Here is a 21,619-nt window from a genome sequence, read left to right on the forward strand (position 1 = left end):
GGGTAAACCCTAATGTACAATATAGAAGTTAATTAATAATAATCTATCAGTCTTAGGTTTTCATTTGTAACAAATGTACCACACTAATGCAAGATGTTAATAATGGGGGAAACTGTGGTGGAGGTTGAGGGAACACATGAGAGCTCTTTATATTTTCTACTCAATTTTTATATAAACCTAAAGCTGCTCTTAAAAATGGTTTATTAAGGGAAATATTAAAAAATGAAAAGGGTCACATTATATATATACCTAAGTAAATATAGCTCCCACTAAAGCGACCTATTTACTAAACCTTTAGGTGAAAGGAGAAAACATAAGGTTATATTTCTCCCTTTGCCCCCTTCCACTTCCTTGCAAGGCTGGAATCTGCCTGACTTCCCTATAAAGTCATTTATCTTCCCAAGTCAGTGTAAAAAGTAAACCTGGTGATTCACAGACCTGTACCCCTGGGGATAAAAATATATGTTTATAAAAAATAAAAAATTAAAAAAAAAATTAAAAAAATAAAGAATCAAAAAAAAAAAAAAGTAATGGATTTCCTAGTGTAAATTGCATTACAGGAAAGAACAGGTGGCTGGTCTTTATAAGCCTACTTCATTTTCTTAGCATTTTCCCCCAAGTACTACCATAATATGTTACAGTATTGCCTGAGTAGACATCTTCATAATGCATCATCTGTGATGAATCAAAGTAAGTCCTGTAAGTCAAGATAATCTTTGTTAATATATAATGTTCAATTCCCATGAAATGAGTAGATAACAATAGTTAAATACATAGATAATCTAAAAGATGATTTAATCCTTATTTTTCTATGTCAGCTTTAAAGAAATCTGTTTATAATAAGAAATAAAATACCTGTTTCTAAGTGGAGATTGTGGGAAGAAGGGAAAAGAAGACACATTTTAAAATGTATTTGATGACATTTCATTTCTAGATGGAAGCCCATCATTGATTCTTTAAGATGATAGGAAACAGAGCAGATACTGGGAAGAGTTCTAGTTCCTGCCTGGCTCCCAGCCACTTCTACTTTACTTCTCTCCCTCCACCTGAAGCAGTCTGACTCTCTCCTATAAACTGGGCACTTGGCAAGTTTATATGCTTCAGCTGGACAAATTTAAGGAACTGAAGGCCACAACGCAGGCTCAGGGATTTAATTTTTACCCTTTATTTGGGTTAACAGTCTTAACTACAAGTTCTGTTTGCCAAATAATTAAGTCTTAAATTCCTTAGAATGAGTTAGTAACCTCTTGGTTAGTAGATGTTTGGGGATCTCATTAAATTTTATATGAGTTAGGGGGTCTTCTGAAGCTTATCTGTGGCTCAATGAGAACTAAGCAGCCTAACAACCCCCAGTCTAGGAAGATGACCAGTACTTAAAATTCCTTTCCCCTTTTCATTGACGAAATCCTGCCTCTGAAACCTACCATGATTTTTTGAAGCCTCTCTGATTCCAGCCAAACTTCCTCCTTAGGATCTGTTTCTTGGGATTTCTGAATTTTAGCTTTTCTTGACACTAAATTTGTGGTGTATGCCCATGATATCTGATGGTATTTTTTCATACTTCTTTCTTGTCTGCTCCCATTCCTTTCAGATACTATTCTTATCTGCTATGTTATTTTTCTTCCTTGCACCTGCAATGACCTTTTCACACATTCAGTACTTCTCTCCATCTCCCCTGGGGAGTGACATGTCTGGGGAGGGACATGTCTGGGGAGGGACATGTCTAAGGAGGGACGGACACTCGGGTAGCCTATCACCTTGTAAAAGCCTCTTTTATAGTGTATCCTGTCTGGGAACAGAGAACTAGACCATTCTGTCAGATGATATCATATATATAAGGAGAAGACTGTAAAATTGTTTGCTCACAGGTGACTGATAGATAAGAATTTATGAATTCCTTTGGTAATACATGTAGAGAGGTGGAAACTGTACTTCACTTGAAATGTGTTTTCTTCCTTCCCTCTACCGTATCCCAAACTGGGATGGTCTGATAAATCTGTAATGCATGCCTTTCTTGTGATACCATAATCAAAACTGATGTTAAATTTGTCCTTCTTCCAAAATACGTCCTTGGCTACTATACATTTATTATTGGTCTGTCTGGCCAAACCATAATAATGCTGTCAGTTTAGCCTTGTTCTCATTTCTAGCCATATAGCTTCATCCACGGGATGTAAATTAAATTTACATCCAATGTAAATTTAATTTCCTTTGCAGTAATGAGAAGAATGGAAATGGAAGCAATGAAACATGGGCGTGCTGCTCTTTAGGTTATGTATTTGCAAATTAATTCTGAGGAAAGAAATTTTTTTTAATTTCAAAAACAAAGTTCCTAGGAGCTATAAACATGAAACATATTAAGAAAACTAATATTTTACCCTTTTTGTTCTACAGAAAACCCAATTCCTGTTGCATTATTGTTTATATTGCAGAAATCTAGTAGTCTACTCTAGTTTTGGCCCATATTTATTTAACAGATAAACATTAGAGTAAAGCAAAATGTTACAAGGATGGGATCTATCTTCTATAGATTACAGTAGATAGATGTAGTTATATATAATGTAGAATGAAAATTTTAAGTAGAGAATAATCATTGGCACTAAATATCATAAAGTAAGAATGTCCATATGTTTGAGATAATTTTACATTTTTCAATTAATGTCAAGATCTTACTTCTGGGGGCACCTGGGTGGCTCAGTGGGTTAAGCCGCTGCCTTCGGCTCAGGTCATGATCTCAGGGTCCTGGGATCGAGTCCCGCATCAGGCTCTCTGCTCAGCAGGTAGCCTGCTTCTCTCTCTCTCTCTGCCTACTTGTGGTCTCTGTCAAATAAATAAATAAAATCTTTAAAAAATAAAAAAGATCTTACTTCTTGCCATAAAATTTCAACAGAATATTAAGGAGAAACAATATTATGCCCATCTTATCCACAGGTATATGGATAAAATCCAAGACCCCCAGTGGATGCCTGAAACCAAGGGCTGTCCTGCCCCATGTATACTGTGTTTTTTTCCCCCTGTACATACCTACATACCAGATAAAGTTTAATTTATAAATTAAACACAATAAAATATTAACAATAATAACTGGTAATAGAACAAATATAAGAATATGCTATAATAAAAGTTATGTGAATGTGATCTCTCAAAATATCTTACTGTACTCACCCTTCTTGGGGTGATGTGAGATGATAAAGTACCTATATCATGAGATAAAGTGAATAATGTAGGCATTGTTAATATATTGTTATTGTTAGGCTACTATTAATCTAATGATAGGTCAGAAGGAAGATTATCTGCTTTCACACCATGGTTGACTGTGGGTAACTGAATCACAGAAAGCAAAACCTTGGGTAAGAGGATATTACTATATTAGAAATAAATATTCCTACAGTGTCATTATTTCAAGGAAAAGCCAGTTCAAATACATATAAGAATGGGGGACATTCATATTTTTTTTATAAAACTATGTAACTGTTCTTAAAAGATACAGAAAATCAGCTTTTTAAACTCAATTCTTCATTAGATAGTTTTAATGGCCTTTCCCCTCCATGTATCATATCTTATATAGAAAGTGATTGTAGTTAACTGATCTCCAGACCTACAGTATCCGATATGGTAGCAACTACTCATGTTTGGTTATTGAGCACTCAAAATGATAGTTTAGATTAAGATGGGCTGTAAATGTAAAACACATACTAAATTGCAAATGTTTGGTACAAAAATTATGTAAAATATCTCAAAACCTCTTTTATATTGCTTAAATATTGAAATGATAACATTTTAGATATATTAAGTAAAATATTAAATTTCACTTGCTTTAATTTTTTTATGTGGCTACTAGAAAATTTTAAATTGCATATTGGTTTGCATTTATTCACACGTTTCTGTCAAACAGGGCTAGAACTTCATCCTTTCAGATTTGCCAACAAGATATTTAAGTTCAGGGCTAAAAGGAGGGGAAAGATCAGAGAGGGAAAAACCCCATCTTGCAACTCTTGATCTTAAGATCTTCTGCTTCTCAGAGTTGCTTGGAGCTTGTGAGAATTTTGAGAGGTAGGAGAAAAAGCTTCTCAAGTATGCTGAATATGAACAAACTTACCTAAGAGAGTTGAGCCCTAGTGTATTTGTTATATATTATGGTACATGAAAGTTTGTGGCTCAGAAACCCAGAGAATCCCTTTATGACTTAACACCCTCACGGTTCATTCACCTGCAGTTTGTGTATGTTTTGATCACATTCTTTTGCATACTTAGCTGAAACTAACATTTTATGAGGAACTACCGTGTCATGTGTTTTCTCTGTGTTCTCTCACATGGCCCATACAACAGCTTTCTTGTTAGGTAGTTGTTGTTTGTCCAGATGAGGAAGTCACAGGAAGATTGGTAGTTGCTTGAGATCACAAACGTAAAGAGAGGGAGACCCAGGAATCCAGACCCCAAAGCTGAAGTCCTGTATAGTACTATTTTCTGTCTCACTGGTCCCCTGACAATAACAATTAGTCCTTCCTTGACACTTGCTCTGACTAGATAAAATGGATGACTATAGAAAATTGTGTTGTAAAGTTATTTTAATTCCTTAAAATTAGAAAAAAATTTGAGGTTGACCTTTATTTTGGTAAAGGTGCTTGAATCAGTGCACCTATCTTTCTATATATTCTTTCTTCCATACTTTTTTTTTTTTTTTTTAATCATCCTTTTTAAAAAAGTTGTCCCCTCCCTGACCAGGCTGCAGTTGACAAACCACTTTTCATGTAGTGACAGACAAGTATAATGCCTGAGAGGTAATAAGATAGAATTTGGCTCTCGTCATACAGCTTGTTTTTTTTTTACAGGCTTGTTTTTCAAACTCTGTGTACCTTAGGTTTTTATTTGTAAATTGGGAATAAAAACCATAGCTCCCAGGATTGTGGTGAGGCTCATCCAATGCAGGTAACACACAGCAAGTGCCTGGTGCGTCATTAGCATCAGTAAGAGATCAGCTGGTATTGAGCTCTCATTGATTGTCAGCACTAGATGTGAAAACAATATTGATAAATTGTTTTTTAGTGTGGCTTCAAAGCCAGATATAACTGTTTCAAAAACACATTTTTAATTTTAACATGCTTTAAAATATACATCGAAATACTGTAAGAACATGTATTACTGTAAGAACGTGTATTAGAGTATTCTTTTTAGAATTCATTTTAGTCTTTTTGTATTATGTTTAAAATTAATATGAAAAATGAAAATAATCTATTATATGTAACTAAAACATACTATTTTTGACACTCTGCCCTTAGTGTGTTAAACTTAATTTTAAATCTTTTGCTAAAGAAAATTTTACTTAATCTGCTTAATATGTGTTAGCTTTTTATCTTATTATATCATGAAGTATACTAGAAGATACTTTTGGGCTTGTCTAAAGTTTGAATAATTTGGAGACTCAATAAACTTGCTAAGTTAAAGTCAAATAGTATATAGACCTGCAGGTCTTGAAAGCTAAACCTTTTTGTGTTCTTTTTTGGGTATAATTTATTAGCTTTAGTGTAGAAAATTTAATTTAGGATAAATTAAAGTGAGCAAATATAAAAATGTCATTTCCCCCCCAAAACTCTGTAGGACAAAAGGCTAAGTTTCTATCTTACTGAAAACCTAAATAATAAACAATAAAACTGTCCTCAGATCATACATCTTAAAATCTATTTTGGTCCTTGGATTTAGTTCTAGCTACTCTTACTGAAAATCTGAAATTTGTAAAAGCAATTAGATAGTGAATAGAAATTTGGAAAAGTAAGAAAAATATATCGCATTGGTTTGGTTGATTCATCTCCTTGTACTTTGTGTTAGAAATGAGTTATGTAAAGACCTTATCTAAATGTAGCTTCTGTTGAACTTTTTTTATTTTTATTTTTTGTAGTTTCAATGTTTTATTTAAATTATAGTCAACATACAGTGCAATGCTAGTTTCAGGTGCAGAACCCAGTGTTCCATCAACTACACACAACACCTAATGCCTATCACCACAAGTGCCCTCCCCAATACCCATCACCTATCCAGCCCATACCTCACCCCCAGGAACTCTCAGTTTGTTCTCTATAGTTGTGTCTTGGGCGCCTGGGTGGCTCTGTTAGTTAAATGTCTGCCTTTGGCTCAGGTCATGATCCTGGGGTCCTGGGATCGAGCTCCACATCAGGCTCCCTGCTCAGAGGGAAGCTTCCCCTACTTGTGTTTTCTCTCTTGCTGTCTCTTTCTCTCTGTCAAATAAATAAAATCTTTTTAAAAAGTGCCTTTTAATGGTTTGCCTTTCTCTTTTTTTGTTCACCCTATATTCATTTGTTTCTTAAATTTCACATATGGGTAAAATCCTATTTCTCTTCTTTCTCTTAGCAAAATACTCTCTAGCTCTGTCCATGTCATTGCAAATTTTAAGAGTTCATTCTTTTTGATGGCTGATGAATATGTGTACACACACACACACGATCTCAGTTTGTGATTATTCTTTAACCATTCATCAGTCAATGGACATATGGACATTCGGGCTCTTTATATAATTTGGCCATTGTTCATAATGCTGCTGTAAACATTGGAAGGTATATATCCCTTTGAATCAGTATTTTGTATCATTTGGGAAATACCTAGTAGTGCAATTGCCGGGTCATAGAGTAGCTCTACTTTTAATTCTTTGAGGGCCCTCCATATTGTGTTCTAGAGTGGCTGCACCAGTTCAAGTTCTTACCAACAGTGCAAGAAGGTTCCCTTTTCTCCTCATCTTCGCCAATACAGATTGTTTCCTTTGTTGTTCATTTTAGTCATTCTGACAGGTAGAAGGTGATACCTTATTGTAGTTTTGATTTGCATTTCTCTGATGATGAGTGATGTTCAGCATCTTTTCAGTTGTCTGTTAGCCATCTGTATGGCTTCTTTAATCACCTTGTTGGCTACAGTTCTGTTTTTTTCTGTTTCTTTACCACAGAAGTTTTCTCCTGCCACTTCATCTGGATTCCATTCCCTTGAAATCTTGGAAATTTGCTGCAACTCCACAGATACTTGACTGCTGATATAGCCATGATTTCAAAAAGTTTTGCCTTTTTTAAAAATTAATTGGATCTATGCCCATGTCTGTCCATTCATTCGTTCTTCTGTCTTTTTTTAATCATCCTCTTTTAAAAATTGTCTCCCCAGGCTGCTTTTCATATTTGCCTCCCTTTTCTTCAGTTTTCTGATTTATTTGATTATATTTTTATACTCTTTCATTTCCATTCAATAAATTGCTCTGAATAGCTATGGATTAAAGCATTCACTAGTTATTTTGAGGCTGTTATCTAAGATATTTATCTCTAAATTTTCTCCAAGTAAGGAATAGCAAAGAGTACAGATTTAACTCACAGGCTGGACACTTGTACTGGATGAAAATTGATGCCTTGCTTTTGCCCTGTGTTTCCCATTTTCTTAAAGTTTTCAATGGCCAAATAAAGAGGTATTACATGAGATTTGGATTTTTTTTCAATCAATTATAGTACTCTGTATGTGAACTATATTTTATTTTTTTAAAAGCAGTCTTATTGGGGTATAAATCAACATAACCGTACAGTTCACTCATCTTTAGTTAATTTTTGTCTATGGTGTAAGGTAGGGTGACAACTTCATTCTTTTGCATATGGTTATTCAGTAGTCCAGGAATCACCTGCTGAAAAGACTGTTCTTTACCTGGTGTATAGTCTTGGTGCCCTTTTTGAAAATAAGTTGACCATAGAAGTGTGGGCTTACGTCTAGATTCTCAATTCTTAGACATTGATTTAATGTCTAATGCCAGTATTACATTGTGTTGATTACCATTGCTTTGTATTGAGTTTTGAAATGGAAAAGTGTAAGTCTAAGTACTTAGTTGTCCTTTTTCAAGATTGTTTTGATGTTCTGGGTCCCTTGGAATTCCATATGAGTTTTAGCATCAGCATGTCAGTTATTTTAAAGAAGTCAGCTGGGCTTCTCACTGGGACTGCATTGAATCTCTCCATCATTTTGGGGAGTATTAAGTCTTCTAATTCATGAACATGAAATACTTTCTTTTATTTAAACTTTCTTTAATTCCTTAAACAGTGTTTTGTACATTTCAAGTTATAAATTTTGTACTTCAAATTATTCCTCAGTATTTAATTCTTGTAAAACTATTATAAATGGAATTAATTCCATTTCCAGATTGTTCATTCCAAGCATATAGAAATAAAGTTGACTTTTGTGTATTGATTTTGTATCCTGAAACATTGCTGGACTTGTTTATCAGTTCTAATAATTTTGGTAGTAGATTCCCTAAGATTTTCAGTGATTAATTTCTTAGGAGACCAGGAATGGATCACACAATTATAAGAGTCTTTATATCCCAGTTCTTCTGCTCAGTCTGAGCAGCAGTCCCAGAATTAATACATCAGTTCCTTCAGAGTTCTTCCCTTCACTCGCATGCTAGCTCCCAACTCCTTTTCTTACTTTTTTTCTGCCATTCACAGTATTACTGGTAACTGTGGGCCTATAAGACTTGGAAGTTGGTCATTAATGGGCTGGGGAATTATGAATATTTTTTCCTTTTCTGTCTTGTAGTCACCTTGCTAAATAATTATAAATGTAGCATCAATGTTTATATTTGGCTGGGATATTGGAGTGACAAATAATAATTTGATTCTAAAACCCTTGAGAAGGCACCTGGGTGGCTCAGTGGTTTAAGCCTCTGCCTTCAGCTCAGGTCATGATCTCAGGGTCCTGGGATCGAGTCCCGCATCAGGCTCTCTGCTCAGCAGGAAGCCTGCTTCCTCCTCCTCTCTCTCTCTGCCTGTCTCTCTGCCTACTTGTGATCTCTCTCTGTCAAATAAATAAATAAAATCTTTAAAAAAAAAAAAAAAAAATAAAACCCTTGAGAATAATAAAGTGCTATATAAGCTTTTACTGATGATAAAAATTACTTAATATTTTTGGGGTGCCTGGGTGGCTTGGTCAGTTAAGCATTTGTCATGAACCTGGGGTCTTTATTTATTTATTTGAGAGAGAGAGAAAGAGAGAGAGAGAGAAAGTGTGTGTGTGTGTGTGTGTGTGAGAGAGAGAGAGAGAGAGAGAGAGAGAGGGAGTGTGTGTTTGCCTACTGGGGGTGGGGAGGGACAAGCAGACTCCCTGCTGAGCAGGGAGCCTAATGCAGGACTCCATCCTAGGACATTGGGTTCATGATCTGAGCTTAAGGCAGACACTTAACTGATTGAGCCACCCAGGCACTCCAAAAGTGATTGGATATTAATTTGTCTCAAGTAGTTTTTAGTAGTTGTTATTATTTGAAAGGTCAGGTTTACCTGAAGATAAGCTGAGACAGTAGTCTTTCCCACACTGCTCCACTCACTCAGGCAGTCTGAACAAAGAAAAGGATATGTAGGAATGCAAATCTAAAAGATTTTCGGGCTGTCCTATTAAGTTACCTTAATTTAGCATCATGGAATTTGTGGAGAAGAAAATGAGCTAGTATAGATTCAAATCTAAAAGGGTTTTACTTTACTGCCCTCTAGAGGCAGTTATTTCCTAATGCTGTCTTTTGAAAACTGCATAGAAGTTGCTTCCAAATGATGTAGAACAGGAGGAAAAGGTGGGTTGTTGTTCGTTGTAGGTAACTTCTTTGTACTTCTCTCAAAATTGTTCTTTTCCTAGTAGGTGATCAGCATTCATTGTCTCCTACTGAGTGAATGAATCTGAATGGTGCTAGAAGATACCAATAGATTTATTTATTTAGCCAGATCTTAGGGAATTTGGTGTTTTATGGGAAGACTTAAAACAAATATTCTTAAAGCCCCTCTTTATGTTTAATTAAATCTTATATACTTAGGATGATATTATAATGCATCTTCCTGTATGATATCCAGTTAATAACAAGATAATCTAATTGGGGACCAGTTATAGACATTAAAACATGAAACAATTCTACTTCAAACAACTCATAAACTATTATTTGGATATTTCAAAGACTAGTGTTATCCATATATTTCAAAAGTATTTTCTTATTTGTTTCTGAAAACTTCTTTATCTGTATATCCAAATCTCAATTAATTAAAAGATATTGTTCTTTTTAATTAGGCCACAATATGTGCAGACTATATATTTTAAATTATTGGATAATTCTACAGATATATTGTAGCATCATTTTAGTAAAGCATAATCTGAGTATTTAATTTTGATAATAACAATTATCAGTTGATGTAAAATTGACAGTGTAAAATAATTTTAAAATTGGAAAACAATATTTTTTTTGTATTTTAGACAATTTAAAATTTATTTTTTATTTATTTCAGCATAACAGTATTAATTATTTTTTCACCACACCCAGTGTGTAATCCATGCCCTCTATAATATCCACCACCTGGTACCCCAACCTCCCCCCCCCCCGCCACTTCAAACCCCTCAGATTGTTTTTCAGAGTCCATAGTCTCTCATGGTTAACATATCAGGAATTATTGAATAAGAGAAGAAAAGTCTTCAAAATATTACAATTTAAAGCCAACCTGAAAGTATGTTTTCTGGTATGAACATAACTTTGTAAGAAGTTGACTTTGTTATAGAAGAAAAGCATTATGTTGTTGTTTTCAAACAGAACTAGTATTTGTCTGTTGGAAATCATAACACACACACCAGTTGATGCTTAGCTGATCCCCCTATTTCCCCAAACAGAAGATTGTGGGAGATTTATTCACTTATGAAAATTTCAGATTGTGTTTCTTCCTCAGTTTAAAATAATAGCTTACAGACATAATACGCTATTTGAATTAGAAAAACATTAGCCATTTCTAGAAAATATTTTCTAACTTTATTGTAGGAAGAGATCAAATTGATGGACAAGTTTGTAATAATAATCCCAATGAGTTAAATGAAAAAATAATTATTTTTCAGTGTAATTTATATAAATAACTGTGTCCTGTAAGTCCATGGAGATCTCCATTCTTGCTTTATGAATATGACCATAATAAATAAGTGCATTGTGAGTTTGGGATTAGAAGGCTAATAGACATTGTGGTTTCCTAAAGAGAATTTTATTCCAACTCTTCATATGAAAAATCTGTATCTAGTTCCAAGTTTTTGCTCAACTCTTTCCTCCATTTTTAGTTCTTCCCACTACTTGCTAAAATGTCTATTTAATACCTGAATCAGTACTGCCACCTTGTGATATTTTTCTTAATTTTATCTGGCCAAATTCTTACTCCTTTCCTTGGGTACTACTTACCTCTAGTTTACTGGTTTAGTCTTCCTCACATCTGCACATGTTTTATCTCTCTAGATTAGAACCTCTTCTAGGGTAGGACCCATGTCACTTGAGTATCCCTATTAGTGGTCTCTGCTGGATATTTCTTCAATGCATTTGAATAGTGGAATAGTTAATATAACAACTGTCCCTGTCACTGTTTACCAAAATGGAAGTAAAAATTAGCTTTTGTGGTTTATTTCACAACCCAAGTGTCTGCCTTGCCAAACAGAGGGGTTGAAAAATTATTAGCTTGTGGATTTAGAATGAAATATAACTTCCCATTTTATTATGTTTGATGGTCATCTTTTTTTTAAAATACATTTTTCATTTTTCTCTTTTTGCAGCTTTTGTCATTCCTTCAGGGTTTATTTACTTTTTATCACGAGGGATATGAACTCGCCCAGGAATTTGCACCATATAAGCAACAACTTCAGTTCAACTTGCAGAATGTAAGACTATACCTGTTCTCACTGCTTCTCCTTAGTGAATCAGGTGGGGACAGAGAAACTAACTATAATGAGGCCAAGCCTTAGAGTATTTCAAAACTTATCTAATTTAGAAAAGTCATTTAATAAATTTATTAAAGCATTTTTTTTTCTAGCTGCTCTTTGAAAATGTACCAAGAAGGAGTTAATCGTATGATAGAAAAATTTATGCTAGCAAATTTCATAGAAATAAATATTACTGAGGTATAGACAATAGATACTTGGAAAGCTGGAAACTTTTGCCTTTATGTGATGTTCTCGTTATTTTACTGGGTGACCTCAGGCAAGTCTTCTTTTCTTTTCTTTTTAATACTTTTTTTTTTCAATTTTTTCAGTTTTCCAAGATTCATTGTTTATGCACAAAGGGTAACATTTCTATATTTGTGAAATGAAAAGGTTAAACTTTAGCATTGAAGGAATGTCCTTTTCCTCTCTGAAATTGTATATAAGTGATATTTTTATTTTCTAATAATTTAAATGTGGCTTTAAAGCATTCATAGACTGCTTTAAAGCTTAATGGAGAATTATTTATAAACATCCTATCTATTTCTGTTAGGGCTTATATTGTAAAGTTATCTAATCCTTTTAGAATCTGATTTTATAGTTATATAAATTCAGATTTACAGATGCTGAGCATCACTTAAAAACACACACACACTACACATACACATATACATACACACACTCATACAACTTACCCAATCCATTTTTGCATTATCAAATCTGACAAATAAGAAAGTTGTATTTGTTGAGAATTTTGTATAAATGAATTTATACATTTAATGCTCAGTGGCCATAATAATTTGGAAATCTTTCACTTAATTTCCTATAAAATCTTGTCTTCCATTGCTTATCTGATTGTTGCCATTGTGGAGATGTTCAGTAAGTGGAACTATGGGGTTGGAGTGTCCCATGAGAAATAGGTAGTTCTATTTATTCTACTTGTGTTTTGGGTTTTAGCTTTTTATTTAATATAGGTTTTCTAGCAGAATTGGTTTCACATGCAAGTCATTTCATTGTTTTTCAATATGGAATGCATTTGGACTTTTTAAGTAAATATTAAAAGGGAAAATTATAAAAGCCAAAATATTTTTATGATTTATTTCCATATAAATTATAATTATATTAAGATCCCTGCAGCTCAAGAACAAGAGAGGAATGTAAGGAATTAGAAAATTTCTGGTCCTTATGTTTAAAAGAATCTGCAAAAAAAAAAAAAAAAAGCTTAAGAAGTAGCAAAAATGGAAGAAAATTTTCCTAACTTTGGGGTTCAGTTCTTTTATTATAGGCCGCAACAAATTTTAGAGTTGAGTGGTGGTGATTTTTGTTTCCAAACATATGGCTTGCTTCCAAACAAATGTTTAAATAATAGGCCTGAATGCAAAAGAGATCAAGAAAAGCCTTACGCTTTCTATATCTTACCTTAGGTAAACTTGCTGTTATGTGAGTAAACTATTTTTTGTAACAGAAGTTAGAGCTAGCAAACCCATTCATCTTTATGAGTTAATTTATATGCTAACTTCATGATAACTACTTCTGGAAACCAAGCTAAGTGATATTTCTTCCAAAAAGTTTTAAGAACATGGGTGATGATTTTTTTTTCTTTTTTTTGCTAAGTGCCACATAAAAGTATTTGAATTCATTTTGTCTTTATCCCCGCAAAGAAATATAAGCCCCTATATATCTGCTTTATTACCTTAGATATTAGTGAATATAAAACTCTGTTTCATAAACATTATGTTTTTAAATGTTATGATTTCTCTTTAGTAATAATCTTAGGGTAGGAAATTAGAATAAAGTATACAAATACACATACCACACAGATTAAGAGAAACATGCAGAAGGTCATGTTTCACTAGAACAATTCAAAGTCAGACCATAGGACTCAGCATATAAGGTCACGAAAAGTGGTGAATAGTGCTGAGAGAATCAAGGTTATCCTTTGCACTATCTGTAGTTTTGAAATTTTAGACAGGAAGTTCCTCAAAACTGATAGGAGACAATGAATGAAATTATTGTTTCTGTTTACTTAAGACAAGGAATAATTTTGAAAGTACACGACAAGAAGTAGAGCGGTTGATGCAAAGAATGAAATCTGCCAACCAAGATTACAGACCACCCAGCCAGTGGACAATGGAAGGCTACCTTTATGTCCAGGAGAAACGTGAGTCACAAAGACATAACTTAATGAGTCTTATGATTAGCATTTTGTTTCGTGAGATTTGACTTGGTTAGTGTTTTTTCCTTCAAATAGGGAGACTGCAATCCTTACAGCTTTATCATATTTAGTCTGCTCTCCCACTATCACCACCAAAGTGAGGAAGTTTTTCCACATTTTGCCATCAAGATCTCCAAGTTGGCATATTGTTGAACTTGGAACTTAACAACCTTCACTGATGATACGGTAACATGAGTTCAGTTTTAGAATTTCATTGTAATAGTGCTCACTTCGGCAGCACATATACTTGAATTTCATTGTAAAAGCTAATCTCAATTTAAACTTTCACGGAAAATTGAAATTCAAAGCCTTTATCAGTATGAATCATCCTGGTGACTATGATAATACTTTCTCTTCCTACAGCATTATTTCATTAAATTCTGTGCTCTATTAGTTTTCAGGAATAAAACTGGCAATTCTGTAATGTCAGATTGGCACTTTTTTACTTCCTGAGGTTATAAAATAAGCACCAGACACAATATGGCCCTATTGTAATTGCTTACACTAAGACAGTTTTCTCACAAAAATTAATAAAAAGCCATTCAAGCTTGTATAAATAGGATTCTTTCTGCATGATACTTGCATTGGATGGAACCACTCTGACTAAACTATTTCAAACCACATATGCTCTAATGCACTTGTCTCCTGTTTATGGTAAAGGAGCAGTCGTTTTGATTTCCAATCCATTATGGATCTATGTGTTTGTAAAACACAAAATCATATGCTTGGATTTTGCAGTAATGCCCAATCATTGTAAAAGTTTTGAAATGCTGAGTGAAGTACTGAATGAAGTACTTTCTGTACTATTGTCATATATTAGGACTCAAAAAACACATAGAGTAGCACTGCTCTGGGGTCTCCATATCAGTAAGTAATAGATTAATGAAGTTGTTTTGATATTATAGTTAAAAGAATTGAGATGGGAGAGCTAGAGATACTGGGTTGGCTGTGGAAGTTTTTCACATAATGCAATATGATTACTAAAATGCCAGCACATCTCATGTTTGACATGCTCAGATGATGCTCATTTGTTAAATAACAGTATATAAGCAAATAATGATTTGATCCAACAGACTCAGCAAATATTTATTACTGTATGGATTAGATGATAGAGGGCTGCTGGCTCAGGAGATCTGGGTTTCAGATTTTTCTCTTTCATCACTATCGACTTTGACCAGTCTGCTGCTTTGGGATGTTAAAATAAATCCAATGACCTGCCTCGCTATTCTGTAATTAGGCCATAAATAAGTCACTTTCAGCACAATTTCATGGGGGAAAAGAAAACAAAAAAAACAACTTATCCATTGGTCACGTACAGAGTATATGGATTTAATTCAGAATACTTCAGAAATTTTTAAATACTTGATTTGAGTAACTGTTTCAGATTTGAAAACCCCAGTGTGAGGATACATAGAGAGGAGCTTACATTTTGCACCAATAAAATGTTTTCCTGGCAGAAAAATGTATTGATAAAGAGGCTTGTTCAAACATGAATGTGTTAGAGGAGATGGCATCCTCTTGTTTAAAGATTTTTTTTTTAATTCATTAAGATGCAGTATTTTATTTCTTGAGTTTTTTTGTTATTGTTGTTTAATTCCCCCAGTGTTACATAGTTGCTAATCTCTTTGTGGGCGCACAGTATTTTGTTCTAAAGAAAAAAGCTTTGGATTACCTAGCAAATTGTTTTTACATTGATCTTCAAGTTTATCGTGTTTATTTGGTGCTTGAGAGTCCATCCATTGGACAATGCTGTAGTTTACTTACTCTACAGCTGTTGGACATTTGGGTCAAAATATAAGCATAGGCCCTTTAGTAAATTGGGGATTACATGGATGCACAAAATACAATGTTTTATGTACCCATCTGATGTTGGTATGTTGTGTTTTAAGATACATGACTTCTCTGGGTCAGTCTGAGCTGATGATAAAGCCCTTTGTGACACCAACTTTTCTTTGAAATTTGCTATCCTTCTAAGTGATACCACCCACCTTCCTAGGCTAAAGATTGGAGGCAAATCCTTTACTCCTTAACTCCATTGTCTCCCTGTAACCCAGAGCCAACACTGTCTATTTGATCTTCTTGATAACCTTTCAACCCATGCCTTCTCTCATCTCCACAGTCTTTCATTGGTCTCATCATTGCTAGTCTTTTGCCTCTAGGCTTGCCTCTACAGGATGGAACTCTTGGCATATCTGTTTACAATGCTAGCTTATTGTGCCCCTCCTGTGATGGCCTCCTAAATGATGTGTGGTCTTTGAGACTTGAACAGTTGGACTCTTTTAGCATTCTCTCCTTTGATGTTGTCCTCCTACTCCTAAGATAATTTCATTTCAATTTTCTCTATATCCACCCGCATTGTTTTTACAGCTTTAGTGAGGTACAGTTGGCATATAGTGAAGTGCAAATATTTAAAACATATAATTTAAGTTTTGCCGTGTGTGTGTGTATTCAAAACTTATATATATATATATAGTTTTGCCACATATGTGTGTATGTGTACATATATATATGACCTATGAAACCATCACCACTATGAACACATTCATCACCTTCAAAAGTGCTCTCATGCCCTAGTGTAATCCCTCTCTTTCCTATTCACTATCTCCCCACTTCCTATTGCCTAGAGATTTAAAAAGAAAAATGAATAAATTTATATCCCTTTGGAATTATTTTTATATGAGTGTCAAATATCCAAAGCCCCTTTCTACTTGGTACCTTGGAATGCATTTATAAGAAAATCAGACCAGTTCACTAAAACATACTGGTTGTACTGTTGCTGTCACTGAATGAATTAGTTCTATGGGCAATAGAAGATGAGATAAAGAATTATGGCTTCAGGGTTTTTATTCTGTAGTGGAAGGCATAAGACAAACTCATGCAATTATTAACTAGTAATCAATAGTAAATATCGAAGCTGTAAATTGAGTGATAAATGGAGATACATGTGATGAGGCAGTAGTAGCAGATTGTTGCAGTTTAGACACAGAGCTACACTTGATCTGGATATGTGGTTTTATGTTACCCACTTCTAGGCATACGTTAAATTACATTGCGATAGACTTCATTTTATTTATTTATTTATTTATTTTTAATTTGAATTTTAGCTAAAATACAGTACAATATTGGTTTCAGGAGTAGAATTCAGTGATTCATCAGTACATACAATACCCCGTGCTCATCATGACAAGTGCCCTACTTAATACCCATCACCCATCTAGCCCCTCTTCTACCCACCTTCCTCAACACCCCTCAGTGTGTTCTCTATTTCAAGAGTCTCTTATGGTTTGTTTCCCTCTCTCCTCTCTTCCCACCATCTGTCCATGTTTTCTTAAATTTCACATGAGTGAGATCATATGGTATTTGTTTTTCGCTGGATGACTTATTTACTTAGCATAATACACTCTAGCTCTAGCCACATTGCAAATGGCAAAATTTCATTCTTTTTGATGGCTAAGTAATATTTCTCTATGTGTGTATATGTGTCTGTGTGTGTACCACATATTCTTTATCTATTCACCAGTTGATGGACACTTGGGCTCTTCCCATAGTTTGGCTATTGTTCATAATGCTGCTGTAAACACTGGGATGCATGTACCCTTTTGAATCTGTATTTTTGTATCTATTATTTTGTATATTTTGTATATTATTTTGTATCTACTATTTTGTATAGTATAGTTGTATAGTATTTGTTGTTGTATAGTATTTGTTGCTAGATCATAAGGTAGTTAATAGACTTAAATTTTAAACAGGAAGAACGTGGTTCCAAAGTCAAAATTATGTTGGAATTCCATGCTTGCAACCTCTTACTGGGTGATTCTGGATGAACAATTTTCTGAGTTCAGTATTATTATTTTTTTTAATATTTTATTTATTTATTTGAGAGAGAGACAGTGAGAGAGAGCATGAGTGAGGAGAAGGTCAGAGAGAGAAGCAGACTCCCCATGGAGCTGGGAGCCCGATGCGGGACTCGATCCCAGGAATCCAGGATCATGACCTGAGCCGAAGGCAGTCGTCCAACCAACTGAGCCACTCAGGCGTCCCTGAGTTCAGTATTCTTATTTATTAATTAGCTATCTAGTAATGATGTTGCAAGAGTAGAGGTGATATATGTAAAATGTCTCTTATCAGTAGTGGTAAATAATACTTACCATGAACATTTACTGTTCCATGCAATTTATATTCATATCATTAGATTCTTAACATAACTGTTGAGAAGTATTAATCCTCTAAAAAGTACAACTTCAGTCACATGCCTATTGATGGAAAAAGTAGTAACATCTCCAGCTCTTAGGCTATATTTTCTTATATGTAAAATGCTCCTTATAATGTCTGACTTAATCTGTCTTCTCAGCACAGTAAGTAGCACATGAGTCTCATATAATGTATGGCTTAAAAAGTTTCTAGATAACATGTGGACAGTAGTAGGTATTTAGTGAATATTATTTCCTCCCATTCCACAAATACCATCTCAGCAACCTCAGATGATTACTGGGTAAGATAATTAAACTTATCTAATTAATTTAATTATTTTTAAATATTTATTTATTTATTTTAGAGAGAGGGAGAGCATGCAGGGATATGGCAGAGGGGCAGAGGAAGAGGGGAGAGAGAAGTTTAACAGATTCCATGCTGAGCTTGGATCCTGAGGCCCAGGACCCTGAGATCAATACTTGAACCCACCAGTAGTCCTACGCTTAACTAACTGTACCACCTGGATGCCCCTAAACTTGTTTTATTTTGCAGCTCTAGAGATAGAATAAATTTTTATTTTCCTACACTTTTTTGTAAGGACTTAAGAATTTCTTGTCTAGGAACATCTGCCCTGGCCTAGTGCCAAGCAACTTTAAAGGAAGTAGCATGTGTGTACAACAAACCTGAAGATTAAATGTATGAGGTTCTGAACCTAAGACAGAGGCAGGGAAAAAAGCAACTTAGGTCTAAAATGTAATCAGAGTATTGCAACAGCTTTATTTAAAAATTATTTTAAAATTATTGCTTAAATTCAATTAGCCAACATATCATTAGTTTTTGATATCATGTTCAGTTATTCCTTAATTGCATATAAGATCCAGTCCTAATTGAATGTAAATAAAATAGCGAACAAGGAATACTGTTATGCTGAAAATAAAAATAAAAAAATATGAATCAAAGCTAAAAAAATATAATAAAATAAAAGTGAAATTAAAGAAATAAAATAATAATATTATTGCCAATATCACTTTATAAATTTCTTCCTAAGTAATAAAATCATTATAAGGATATTCATCCAGGCCATTTTCCACTCATCAGCTCTAAGCCTTTAAGTATATTATATTGCATGTAACAGAATTATCAACAAGTGTGCTTAAGTATTATAGTGTGAAATGGTCCTAAAAATGAATTGCAGCTTATTATAATAAACCTTTGTGATTACAAAGTACATAGCTATACCCTATAATTTTGAGATCTGGGGTTGTTTAAGTATTATAAAGCAAAATATGACACCGAGGGCACTATTATTACAGAAAAAATTTCAAATGCCTCATGAAACACTTCTTAAATAGTGCATTTTTACATTAAAATTTCTTGCTTTTTGAATATATGGTTATGAAACCAAGCCAGCAATAATATTACACATAATTGCTGCTGGAAAGATGCAGGTGTTAAGCAGGATGGGGCCTAGATGGAGAAGTTTATGTAGAAAACAAACTGCATTTTCAACCCACTCGGCCCACTGTGGCACTGGGATGCAGGCTACCTGTGGAAAAACTGAAGATTTACCTTGGTCATGGAAAAATTGAACTCACTATGCATCCCTATTCCCTGGTGAAGCAACAGCATCTAATTCCTTAAGAAGAATATAGGAGAATAATGTGGTGTGCTATGGGAAAGAGTTGCACAGTACTTATAGGGGGGAAAATAAGCACTATACATATAAAACTTTCTTTTAAAATGGGAAGTAAAAATTACTTTCACTTTAAGGATTACTTGAGTTTATTTATTTTCAGATTAGTGGTAAGAGGAAATGACTCCAAGATCAGTAAAGTCTTAGAGAGAAAGAGAAGTGATTAATTCTTTCATTTGTCAAGAATTTATTGAGTGACAGCTAATATCTGGCCCTGTTCTAAGGATTAAGAATATCCTAGTGAGCAGAGAATCACATGTTCCTGCTCTCATAGAATCTTAGAGTCTAGTGGTAGAAACAAATTCATAAAATTTATCTTATTTTAAACAGTGATTACTGCCAAGAAGACAATAAGCAAGAAAGAGATAAATATCAAGGTGAGACTGTTGAGACATTAGATATCTCTGTAGGAAAGGCTGTATTGTAAAGGTGTCATTTAGGAAAAGACCTGGAGAAGTGACAAAGCAAGCCATGCAGATATCTGAAGTAGAAATACTCCAGGCTAGAGGAACAGGATGTACAGATGCCCTGGGGCAGAAGTGCATTCCCTGTGTCCAGGGGTAGCAAGGAGAATAGTGTAGCTAGAGCAGGATATATGAGGCAGAAGGTAGTAAAATGTGAGATGAGATCAGTGATAAAGGACCAGATCATGTGTGTATTGTGTATAGTCTTGGCTCTTTGGTTTTACCTGGAGTGAAATGGGAAACCACTGGAGGGTTTTGAACAAAAAGGATGAAATGAAATGGCTAAAATTTTAACAGAGTATTTCTGAAAGTTTTAAGAATAAAGGACGAAGGATAGAAGTAAGGAGATCCGTTGCAGGCTATTTCTTGTTCTTACTACCTCTTGGGAATGTAAGGTATGGCACTTTTGCTGAGGAGATAATTGAGGTTCAGATCTAAAGGTACTCTTGAGTTACAGGAGAGTGTCAGTGCTGCAAGCAAGTGGAGCCAAGTTGTTTGAGTCCCAGACATTGTACCCTATAAAACTCTCCCTGGCCGTTCTCACAATAAATATTCTATAGCAGTATGGCCTGTGGAGACATTCAGTAGTGTATCATAGCATCAAAAACTGTACAAACATAGTCACAAATCATTTATTAAAAATCTGTAATATTTGTTTCCTTATATCAGGACCCCTTGGTTTTACATGGATTAAACATTATTGTACATATGATAAGGGAAGTAAAACATTTACAATGAGTGTTTCAGAAATGAAATCCAGTGGGAAAATGGTGAGTTTTCTTCTTCTTCTTTTTTTTTTTTAAACTGAACTTGTTAGCTAAATAATAGAAGTAAAAAAACAAAGTCATATTTGCTTGCTTTTCTTAAACATGTAAACAATTTTTAAAAATTGTAAAGTCAAAAAGTTTTCTCTAACTTCAGTGATCTTGATGACTTAAAAAGAACAGCCAGATTTTCCTTTACCTTACAATGGAGTGTTTATAAACAGTTGAGTTAAATGTAGAGAACTTTTAGTAGACCTCAGACGTGTCCTCTCATATCCCTGTCACAGAGTTTGCTTTTAGCTGGCTAGAACCTCAGTAGAGACTCAATGGCTGGACCAGGCTCAAGGACTCTGCATCTTTCCTCCAGGCCACCTCTGTGGGAGGCTGCCTTTTGCCCCTGCATGCCACTTCCTCTTCTACATTGTGTACTGTTTACTGAAATGTTGGCCAGCATTCAGAAGAAATCAGTTGATGCCCATTTACTCCAAAAGTAAATTGGTCACTGGATGTCTTGCATGGCTAGTGAACAGTAGAGAACAAAGTGTACTTCATATAAGGAAGT

General features: G+C 34.4%; 1 protein-coding gene across 1 annotated transcript in view; it reads left to right on the plus strand.

Annotated features, from left to right (window-relative positions):
- ARHGAP42 (Rho GTPase activating protein 42) overlaps positions 1-21,619 on the plus strand; it is a 281,486-nt gene that overhangs the window by 206,231 nt on the left and 53,636 nt on the right. The window contains exons 7-9 of the mRNA XM_059413285.1: positions 11,587-11,691; positions 13,762-13,891; positions 20,963-21,063. Of these exons, the coding sequence (XP_059269268.1) occupies positions 11,587-11,691; positions 13,762-13,891; positions 20,963-21,063 (336 nt within the window). The remainder of the gene's footprint in view (positions 1-11,586; positions 11,692-13,761; positions 13,892-20,962; positions 21,064-21,619) is intronic.

The sequence above is a fragment of the Mustela nigripes genome, chromosome 1 (genome assembly GCF_022355385.1).
Source record: "Mustela nigripes isolate SB6536 chromosome 1, MUSNIG.SB6536, whole genome shotgun sequence".
In the NCBI taxonomy this organism is placed as follows: domain Eukaryota; kingdom Metazoa; phylum Chordata; class Mammalia; order Carnivora; family Mustelidae; genus Mustela; species Mustela nigripes.